The sequence below is a fragment of the Trichoplusia ni genome, chromosome 12, assembly GCF_003590095.1.
Source record: "Trichoplusia ni isolate ovarian cell line Hi5 chromosome 12, tn1, whole genome shotgun sequence".
NCBI lineage: Eukaryota > Metazoa > Arthropoda > Insecta > Lepidoptera > Noctuidae > Trichoplusia > Trichoplusia ni.
In genome coordinates, this window is record NC_039489.1 from 13,447,862 (window position 1) to 13,459,960 (window position 12,099).

General features: G+C 35.8%; 1 protein-coding gene across 1 annotated transcript in view; it reads left to right on the forward strand.

Annotated features, from left to right (window-relative positions):
* LOC113499230 (mucin-17) overlaps nucleotides 1–12,099 on the forward strand; it is a 58,250-nt gene that overhangs the window by 41,050 nt on the left and 5,101 nt on the right. Inside the window, exons 4-7 of the mRNA XM_026879625.1 lie at nucleotides 4,449–4,522; nucleotides 11,052–11,092; nucleotides 11,320–11,479; nucleotides 11,882–11,997. Coding sequence (XP_026735426.1) covers nucleotides 4,456–4,522; nucleotides 11,052–11,092; nucleotides 11,320–11,479; nucleotides 11,882–11,997 — 384 coding nt within the window. The 5' untranslated portion in view covers nucleotides 4,449–4,455. The remainder of the gene's footprint in view (nucleotides 1–4,448; nucleotides 4,523–11,051; nucleotides 11,093–11,319; nucleotides 11,480–11,881; nucleotides 11,998–12,099) is intronic.

A 12,099-nucleotide genomic window follows, 5' to 3' on the forward strand; every position in this document is an offset into this window, starting at 1 on the left:
TAATTATTATGTATATGTTAATGCCTACTATGCCTTAAGGGATATAAGTGGGCCTTCTAGTACAGGTTAAAAGAAGGTTTCTGTAGTTGTGCGAGAGAGATGGCGCTCTACATAATGTAGAGCTCGGTCTCTTTTCCACATCTGCCAAAGTCTTAGCTCAAACCGTGGTAGGCTGTTGTGGTGTCAATTATAATTGTTACGTATGTTAGTTCTATTGTGCCTTAAGGGATATATGAAGTCTATTTATGAGCGTTCAAATTTATGGGTCTATGAAACTTGTGTAATATAGACTATTGGTGTGACAGAATTGTAATATTTTCTAATTTAGAGTATCGTTAATCTTTTGTCTCTGTCAAAGCGGTCACATCTAAATTATATAGTGAAAAGGTTTTTCTTAGAGTAGTGGATATTAGTCTACGTCTTCTAAAATGTGAGAAGGTGTTAGCCAGGTTAGCCTTAGGCAGGTTAGCCTAAAGGCTTTCAATCTCACAAGATTTAACTTAATAGAGAATGTTAACGGATATATTACCCATTTTATAATAATGTTCGTTGTCAAGTGCACTGAGTATATTTTACCATCGACATCAATTGGTCCGAATACATTGTTTTTTCCGTGGCTTGAATTCACACAATTCTCACAGTTGATTAGAAGCCCACTTCTACCAATACAACAACAATTCAATCAAAAACTTTACCCACGGCCTTACACAATAGCTTATCGTCAAATCTCTTCCTATTTATTTAACCCTTCTGTCCTCAATTAGCGACTCATAACGAAGGAATCCTGGTATTCGCTCGGCTATGTTCGGTAATCTTCGGTTATCTTCGGCCACGATCGGGCACAATCGCGCACAATCGGCCACTCGTGATGTACGAGAGCGGCTAATGCATGGGAAAGACGAAAACGTTGGGTTTCGTAAGAGATGTACCGATAGGGAGCAACCAGGAAGTTGGACCGAGCGGTGAGATGTAGCGACAGATCTGATCGTAGACCTCAAGGTACGTGCAGATAGAAATGGGATGAAATAAGGTTAGGCGTGTAGGAACAACTTACATAATAGCTTAAGTTAGACCGTCTTAAAATGAAAATGGGGGGAAGAGGGTAGACTTTGCCCAGGTGTGAATAAATTGCATAAAAAGTACAACCCTACATATTTAATCGGTACCTAAGAGTAGCTTAAGATAATTTTTAGGATGAAAATTTTAAGCGATGTCACTGCAAACTTTTTGTATTACTGTATTATGAATTGTTGTGGTTCTTCGTCTGTCAGACATTTAAATACGGGCAGTGCAACACGCGAACTTGTGTGGAATCGTGTGAAAGCTGAGCAAACAAGGTAAAAGTGAGCTCGTTAACGGCTAGATTCTTACTGCACGATTTAACAGCTAACGAAAATAACTAAATTAAGAGACGAATTAGAATTACAATAGAAGTTCAAATTGATGGTGTGATTTTTCCTCCTATTTTTAAAAGAGAAAATATAACATTTACTTCTCCTATAAAGTTTAATATGATTCTTACTCGGATTCTGGTTTTTACGAATTAACCCCAGCCTGCTTTAATCCGCTATGTGATGGATCGAGGACTATTTTTTTTGCCTATGACAGTAGCGAAGCAACAATATTAAAATGTTTGAAAAAAATAGCGTGGAGATATAAGCTAGTAAAGTATGACTATGTTATAATTTGAGATATGAAATGAAATGCTGTAATTTAAAGTTAAGGATACATTATAAAACACAAAGCTCGACCAACTCACCATTTTAATTCGAAATACATAAAGTAGCCAATTAACCTCCTATAATTAGAAGTCAATTAGAAAGGGTTAACAACCAAATCACTTACAAACTTCCTAGACTGACTTTACATAACTATACCGTTCAGAGTTCATAACTTGGACCACCGGCTAAGGTCCGATCGTAATTATTCAGTAGCCAATGATTTGAGCATTGTCGTGCACTTCTCAATTGGAGAGAGCATAAGCGTTGGGGTTTATGATCATAAAAGGGAAGTAGTTAGTGATGCTGCGGGAACCAATGTTTAAAAAGAGGAAGCGTTTCTTTGAGATGTAGTGAGATTTTGTTTGTTGTCTTTGGGGAAGGTAAGGCATTGAGATGAATGGCTAAGAACATAGTGCGATTAATCTGATTTGATTTCCTGTCATACTTAACCAATGCAGATATTGGCATTCGGGTATTTGGCAAAAATAATGTAAAGTATGAAAGTAGGAGTTATAATGGCACTTGTCAAAAAAAGAGCACTGATATTGTAGTTGGTGTCACATCAGGCTATAAATTACTGTCGTTTTTTACTTACGTCTTCATTTCACGATAAAAGAAAATATACTAATCCGATATTGTCGGAAATCCATCAGACTAATTAACGTATACGTTTAGTCAAACACTCTAATGATTTTAATGTATGTCTTATATTTAATCAGAAATATTAGACTTCGTATCTAAAACACATGCGAATGAAATACCTAAGGTTTTGCTTTTTAAAATTCTTAGGCAGGTAATAAAACAGTCATAGGCGTAACAAAATTACCGAAAGCTTTTATAACGATCGTGAATTTTAAGTAAGGTTTCACATAAACCTCATACCTGGTAATTAAAATAATACTTTGCGGATATGTATAAGCCTTCTCGGAGTTATTAAATTCAAATATGACATGTAAACTTAAGAACGTCGTTAAGAACAGTCATAATAACTTTCATATCCATGTATTACATGTTTTACAATATATTGCGACGTTTTATGAATAAATACAATTCCCATAAACAGGTAACATTGCTTACAACAGTCTGTGAGACCGTGACTGGCCATTAGCATACCTATAAGGACGGTTACAGACTAGCGTTTGAGACGAACTTATTCCAAACGAGCGACCCTTATGTCTTGGAGAAATTTATAAGAACAAAAACATACAGCCGCTTACAAATACCTAAGAAATACTGCTAGACTTCTAATTGTTTTAATGGTTTTAATTGACAGCTTTTTCATGTATTAGTAAAAAGAATCAACAAAATCGGTTCATACAGTCCAAAGCTTGGAAGTCACAGACAAATAATACAGATGAATTAAGAAACTCCTTCTTTTTATAGTCTACGAAGTCCTATGAAGTGGAGCTGAGTATGCCTTGACTGCTTCAACTGTTAATATCGCAGTGTAAGCCAGGCAGGTTTTAAAACGCACCAGTAACCAGGTATGCTGAATAGACCGCATATGGAAAAAAGTCTAGCTTGTAATCGATCTAACGCCTTTTACGAATCAGGAAAATGTTTATACAAGTTCAAATGTCGATGGAAAGTGACCCCTATTAATTGGCATAGCAACAATGGCGGCCGGAAAGGCAGCCATCTTACAAGATGCGGGGCTCACGACTTCCGTAGAGGCGCGTGCGCAGCGGTAGCGATGATTTTCTTCACGTTTTGTTTATCATACTTATGTTACATTACTTATACTTACATTTAAGTAACTAATATACAATATTAGGGTTATGCATCAATGTGTTCATACTTTCTAATTAAATATGAGAAGTAAAGGAATTTTGAAATGCTACAACATTACAACTTACACTTATTTCCACAGACATTAATAATTTTAATATTAAAGTTATTAATAATACTTTTCACCTTATAAATGTATCGAATTTACGAGTTTGTATTACATCATCCGGGATTGACACAATTTAAATTGCAATCGACGCATCAGAACACCTTTGAATTGAAAACACAATTAATAAAATAAATTAACTCCTGCGCAGCTTTAGGAAAGTAACTGCCAAATTCACCAACCAAATCCAGCTATAACTTCAAAACTGTTTTATATAATTGCAATAAGATAGTTGAAACAAAACCAATAGTAATATTCAACTCCAAACCGGAACTCGACGAGCAAATGCGCTAGAACCAATTTATTACGTAACGGTGTCATCAGACTCCTAGATGATAACCTGTTATTAACTATGTGCAGCTGAATCTGCATTATGTATGTCTGGGACTGTGAGGCAACTCTATATATATTGACGAGAAGAATTTCAATGTATACTCGAGAACATTTGATTGATTAAAAGACGGAAAATTAGGCAAGATAAAAATGACAAACAGTAAAAAGACATAAGTTGAAGAGCTTGTTTGCAAAACCCTCGTACGATTTAAAAATATGTTTTTAGTTTTGGATTATCCATACATCGATGAAGGCAGTATGACATAATCGAAAACTCTCCCGAATCCTGTAATATAATAATGAAACCGAAAAAAAATACAGAGTTTTAAAAGCACAGAATCCACTGCAAGAGACACCATGCCAAATCCTACGTGTTGCGGGTTCAATCTCAAGCATTTGGGTGATCCACGAATTTGCATGTGAATTGAACATTTGTGAGGCACCCGCGATACAAGGACTATTATCTAAAAATATATTGAAATTTGTCTGTTTGTTTTCAGATCAGCCATGCGGTGGAGGCGGAGTGAGTCGAGCGACATGATGAAGACGATACTACTGATTGTTGTTATGATATGTAAGTAATAACAATCTACATACAAAAAACCTTTCATTATACAACTTCTCCTATTTACAATTTCTGATTGATTTCCTTGCCAATAGAATTTAAATGTTCGGTGCTTCGACAACGTGAAAAATCGTGGAATTCATTTTAAATGATACATAGTCCAAGAATCAGTTTTTATTAGTGGTAACACAGTGGTGTCTGGTCTGTCGTTTAGTTCTATATCCTAAAAGTTTTTAAAGCAAGACCTTTTCTAACTCACACGTAACTCATCTTTAAAACAAAATAAACTAAATAGAAATAACTCAATTCGTTCGAGAGCTATGGTGCCACAGGCAAGATAAACTTATAACACCGCTTTTTTGCGTCGGGGGTTACATATTATATTATTTTACCATTAACATTATAAGTCCACATTCAATGCCAACCATCATTAATTCGCAAACTAAAACATTTGCAAAACGATCTAATCTATCTTTGTGAATCAAAATAACTATCATTTTGAACAATATTGATCTTTTATCGATAGCTTTAGACTTCATTGCTAAGACGTGCGTCTGCGCATAATTACTATGATCAGAGTTAGGGATGCAATAGTATTTCACAAAGGCCTTCGAGATGTCGTTAAATATCGTTCGTTTGGCTTTCGACATAGTTTTTTGCTAAAATATTTTACAACCTCCAATTTGCCTTAAGATTTAGATCTAAAGTACATTTTATAAATTGCTGTTAGTAATTTATTTAGGCTTTCAATACAATAGATTGGGTCTTGGGAAAAATAATGATCATTCTCTCACTTGAGTTTCGTAACATAAATGAACGCGATGTCAAATAGTCTAGTCAAATATTTTTATTTTCGTTGTTGTTATGGTGTTCTTTTTCTGATGGAACTTCTTAGATTTTATGACTTCAGTTGTACTTTAGTTTAGCCTGTTTCAAATCTCTATTAAATGCAGTCTTCAGTTTCGCCTGATCAAATACTAAACTATACAGCGGATTTGACTAGATTATAAGAATTCCATTATAAAACTTCACTTTTAATAATAGTATTATCGTCTCCAATAATATTGTTTTAAAAACATGAACTTCAAATAGAAGACTACTGAGCTAAACCTGATATTTTTTATGGGACCAAATGACAGCTATTCAGCTATTTCACGTTAAATAAATAAATTAAACAGCAAATCGGATCATCCACGACAAAGTTCGACAAGGTAAGACGAATTGAAAACCTCCTCATGTTCTAAGTCGGTTAAAAACATTTCACCTGAAGATTCAAACGCTGCATACTAATCAAATCTAGATTGTAATTGTATCCTCGAACCCGGATTTAAGACAATGCAAAGATTGAATAATTTTGTTCTAGATTGAATATCCTCGTCGATCACAGATTACAGAGTATTATTACCTGCATCCATTGTTGCTATCAATATAAGTTTAGCCATTATACGTTAAGTACATAGTCGGCTATCGTATTATTGGCTTATGTAACTTTGCTAATATTCTGCCTACGTAATGGTTTAGGGGTGGCGCGAGGACCCATTAGATATAGAAGTTTTAAGAAGTATATTCAGAATTCGCTTGTGGCTTTTACAGATCGTAATTAAGAGGGTTCTGTTATATTGTCGTTGGTTAAAGAATATGGTATAATATTCTTCACGAAATTCAAATTAAATTAATTCATACAAAAACGATTTCAGTTTTTCAGTTTGACGCTCTGGGGAAGGAGACGTTTCTAAACTCCGCCGTTTTTTTTTACATGTCTGTGTTATCGCTTTTTTAGAGAATCTTGTCAGGATTTGCGTAATATATTTCCCCCCCTCTTGGCCCTCTTAAAGATCATATTATTTTCTAAGTTTTTTACTATACAAAAAATATAGGTATAACTTTGATTCTCTACAAAACTTTGCCTAAACGTTTATCATATTTGAACACATAAATTTTGATTGTGATTATCTTTTATAACACCGACCTGAGGTAATATGCCCTTAGTGTGAAGGATGACCCAAACCAACACTTTTAGCCCAGTCCCTCTACTTTCCTACACAACCTTCCCAACACCTAACACCACTGTCTATATCTGCCAACCCTACCTCAGAACTCCATGTAATATAGGAACTGTGACATTTACGCTCATGCGGTCTGCGGTCGTATTGTCAAGTTATGTTCCCGTCGATGTAACTGCGAGATCTGTCAGGATCCGCCGCGATGCAGGAAACTATGAAGCTCGTAAACCTGTGCCAATGTATCTGATACGTGATAGATGTCGGAGTTTAAATCTGATGGAGGATGTTCGTGTGACGGGGTTTCCGTTCTTGGATAGTGCTGTGATAGTTGTTTAATGGGAAAGTTGAGGAATAAATATATAGCTATTCCTTTTGTCTCCCAATTGCAGTGGAGTATATAATATGGTTATAGTAGGTACTACTTATAATTTATTTCGTTAAGGACAATGAAATGAAGAAAATGTTTCTTTGAGACATACTGAGCTCAAATACTGAAAAAACAGTTTTCGTAATCATTTTTGGTCCTTGTTAGCAAGATTTGCAATGATCGCGAAGAGTTGCAGGCTTGTCCGATACAGAAACTACTTTTTATAACAAGTTTCGGAGGAAAAGCGCAATCATTAGGGAGTTACCTTAATAAATATTTTTTCCTAACGTTTCCGATGATAATACATTAAAACCAGAAAATAGTTTTATAACTTTAATTAACCTACTTCCCAAAATATTTACCTTCACTTAGTGCATTTTTCTCCTTAAATAATTTATAATTAATTTATAAATAATTTAATTTATACTAGGGATAGTATAAATAAAGTAAAAACCTTGATTTTCTTAAAAATGATAACAAAATCTTAAACTAATTTAATTCACAGTTTAAATAATAACTGACAGAGTTCAAGGTTTATAACCCTCAGTATCGGCTATAAAAGGCTATGAACAAACGATGTACGATATTAAACAATTGATGGACCGCTTAAGGCTGTAATTGTATTTGTAGATAAATCTCGCAGACGCTTCTTCTCACGATTTATTTTAAGGCTTTTTACAGACTTGCTGCACACCAGTGTATTTTGCAAGGGTGTTTTAAGCCCAGTTAGAGGCCTACAAGCGGAATAAACTCTCACATTAATAGGAACATACATATGATAAAAAAAATGTAAACAAATACAAAAAATGGAGACGTTGTAAAATTTAAGGTCAGGTCATGTGATAAAGCCTGGTGACAAACGGATGGAATGACTCCCAGACAGACTGACAGCGAGGCTTTAGCAATAAGATTCCGTTTTAGCACTCTGGCTACAGAACCTTAGAAACATAACATACTGTACAATCTCTAAACACCGCATCAAATTGCCGTAACTGGTGTTAATAGGTCAGAGAACTAACTACTTAAATATTTTGTTTTATTAAGTGTAAGAACATTTACGACGTAAGAACATTGAGAAGCATAAATAAACGTCCATAAAATGATGATATAACTGCGTTAAATAGTAGTAAAACGTAATTAACTCGTCTAATCTTCAGAGCGAAAGTCTGCACTTGCGCAAACTGACATAAGACCGCGTTTTATCTGTATCGGATAATAGTATGTCGTTATTATGCTGTGAATAATCGGTTTGATGAGTTAATTTATTGATAGTATTTTGTACTTAGTATTTGTTAGCCTATTTTTGTTATGATTAGGCACGATTCACACAGCGATCATTGGTTTAGTAATCTGTAGTATTAGTTTCTACCTTAAAACCTTCCGTTAATCTATCGCTTTAATTTAAATTGCAGTTACTTTAGTAACATTAAAAAAGCATTAAAACTGCTTTAAGTAGTCAATTATAAAACGATAATACTTCAGTGATATTGAACCAAGGTCGCAATACCAACGAAACTTTTCAAAGGACACTCACACTTCCCATGGCAAATATGAAACCTTCTTGATACAAACCTATTTGGACTCGGATATTATTCTCTACAAGTTTCCTTTCCAGTTGAGTTATAACGTGTTGTAAGACAGGTGTATTAACCTCTGCCCTACGGACTGTAGGTGTACGCACTGTTTATGGTCAGTCCGATAGATGGCGCTAGTCTATCTCTGTCAATGCAGATCTGCTGATACTGTGAGTTATGGCCTAAGGAAATTGTGATAAAGTGAACGGATGTGTTGTTTATTGAAAGAGGAATTAACTAAGATGGAAGTATTCTAAAGCATTTTGATAAAGATTTGAAGTGTAATTTAATATTTCTTTGTACGAAAATGGTATCGGTCGCAACATCTTTTTTTTAATATTGAAGCATCAATTATGTGCGAGAGGTATTGATATTTGAGTGAAATAACTCATTATTAAGGTTCACATTTCTTAAACTCCAAGTCCTTGCCCCGACCACGTCACAGTCACTCTATAAGAAATCTCTTGATTGCGTTTCCTAAGCGAATGTCAATGTCGCCACATCCAACAATGAGACTCTTAACAATATAAAATCAATGAAGATTAACACAAAGAGTGTTCTACTTAATGAAGACATCGCTCTCGACAATGATCATGATATGTAGGAGTAGGCAACTAATGTTACTACAACCATTAGTAACATGGAACTTGGGAACATGGGTGGAAGTGCCTTTACACTGCTATCTAATCGTAATGTACATACCGATATCGCCAAACTTATGCTCAACTTAAGATAAACTATTTACTATTTCGTACAAGATATCTTTATCAAAATATATTTCTCTTTTGCTCGATATGTTTCAAGACAACTCAGTAAAATTTTCAATATTTCACATATTATCTTTTAATGAGCTTAATCGTGTCGCGGTAGATTTCACAAACATTAATCTCACGTGCACAGCATAACCTCAGAACAAGCCTTTGTGGATCACAAAAATGCCTGCCCTACGTAACGATCGAACCCGCTCTTCGTGCACAATGGCTTTAACATACTGACCTGTACCACTTGGCTATCCGTACAGTGGACACTGAAGTGACTAACCGTTGATCATCAACTACCAATAGTGTCAAGCTTGAACAAGTAACACTTCCTGTTAATTTCCTATGATCCATGATTATTGTTATAATTACCACTGGACAGGGAATGGTAACATGACATATGATTGACTTTAAATCGTTTTCACTACAGTCTTTCGCTTTTGTAAAATAATTAATGGAGTTAGGATTATGTGACGGCTGTCGTGTAAAACCGTGAACGAGACGTTTGTGTAACTGTTACTTAATTAACAATGGACTAACTAAATGCTGTTTCTTAAAATCTATAGTACAGGAATATGCTATCCGCCATCAGTTTAAAATGGGCTGAATACTGAATCCTGCTAAATACTCTTGTAAGTACATAAATTATTTCGTTTTAGAACAGCATGTTACGAATGCCTACAAAAAATAAACTTAGTGGCTTAGACAAGTCCCACAGTCTGCCTTTTCAGCAGTATCGGAACTAGTTACATACCTATGCAAATTTCAAGATAAATTACTTGAAACGCATTGTGTGCTAAATAAGGCAGGTAGGCATAGAAAATCCGCGATACGTTATGTAATTATAAAAGTTAACGAAACAATAATTATTCATTCGCTCTCGTTGCGAGAAAGGTAAACCACAAAAGGCTGAACAACAATAGTACATCGGCGTTAACAACAGATGAACACGCTATTTAAATTAAGTACCACTCCAATTACGACCGACTATAACATGTACTATTTAAAAAGCCATTTAAAAACTTTCACGCATCATTAGAGGCCTACATCTAAAACAAACAACGGCTTCTATTATCGAGCATTGTGTTAACCACTATTACATATCGATAGAGCACAGCTCTATTCAGGTATTGTGCGAGTCATCGATCACATCGATACTTTCACTCTCTAGTTAGTCGGTGCGTTATGCGGAGTGAGGACGCTGTGCTAGCGAGGAGCGATTTTATTTAGCAGTTAGGAGATGAATAATAAGACTATAGAATAAGAATTGTTTAGTTATTCGATAAAACCAAATCCACTGCAAAATGTTAGTATTTAGGCGTCGTCAAATTATTTCTCAAATATTCGTTTGTTGACAGGAAAATGGGTTAATCGAATGTCAACAATCCGATTTTTATGGTTTATCAATTTTGGATCTTAGCAAAGAAGGTATAAGATACAAGTTTAATTCATGAGTAAAATCGCTTTTCCACTATCACTATGTCACCTTCCTAATCCGATAGCGTGAATCGTGAATGACTGCGGGATCCCCGCGACCACGACTTACATTAGAAAGCAGGTCCCATTGTGTGAACCTTAATACTCATAGAACCACTTGTGCTGGGCTAATCATTTGATAATCATAATTACAAAAGCCAATTTATCACCTACCTGTGGTACTGTATGACATACTTAATCTCTAAAATTTTGATAAGGGATCTTTCTGGAGAACATGGAAACAATGGAATAATCATCTAAAAATGCTTTGATGTACAAAATTAAATACTTTTAATTTGTTGATATTGATTGATGATATTATTGATTATACTATGATGACTCATTTTCTTTTAATTTCAGGCGCCTGTGATGGAGCACGGCGTACAGCGCAAAGGCGACAGGTAAAATAAAAATCACTCTTTACCAAAGAAACCTTTTTAAATTTTGACTGCACGGATAGCTGAGTGGTTCAGGTCACTACGTCCAACCCAACCCGTCCTGAGTTTGGGTGTCTTTGGTGCACAAAATTTCACAAAAATATCAACCGCTTCGTAAAAATAACTTTTGTTTTTGTTTTTAAAAATAACAATATGGGCGTATTTCGATGTTCTGATTCTGCTACTTCCAGGACTCGGAGTTGTACGCTCCAGCGCCCAGCGTGGAGAGCCTGCAGGAGATAGCGCAAGCGATGGGAGCAGCCGGCTTCGAGCACTACACGGAGGGCAAGGCGCTGGTCAAGAGGCTCATACCGCCTGAAAACAAGCCCGAGGACATCGTCGAGTATCAAGGTCAGTACACCAGAACCTGTGAGGTTAGAGCCAGTTTAGAGATCGGTGTATGAAGGATCGCAACGCATTGCCATACACCGTCACAAAAACGCGGATGATCTAGCACGGCGGTTCAGGGTTAGACAGTAAGAGTCTGATAGATATAGGATCCATTCCCTCCACCGAAGGAGCGAGGGTCCATGATGCTTCACCCGCAATACCAAAAAAAAGGGTCCGTATACAGATTTTTGAAGACGAGCTCTTCAAGAAGTAGCCCAAGTTATGACACCATTTTTGCATTTTGTGTCAAGCTTTTAGCAATTCTTGATAGCAATTGAATCGAATATTTTGTGCTGCAGAATACTTATTCTTTAGATTTTTTTAGGTTTGTTAGATCTGAAATAAACTTTGTTTTGCTTCCAGGTGTGATAGGCAGGGCTGGCGTGGACTTCCCGGCGTTCCCCAACATCCCACCCACAGGGTTTAACTGCAAGAACGTGCCCACCGGATACTACGCTGACTTGGAGACTGATTGCCAGGTAACAAGATTCTACATACTTTTTGTATAATTACAACTGTTTACGTTCTATGAAGAAGAAATAGCGGAACAATGTCGCAAGTCATTGGTAAAATAAAAATAC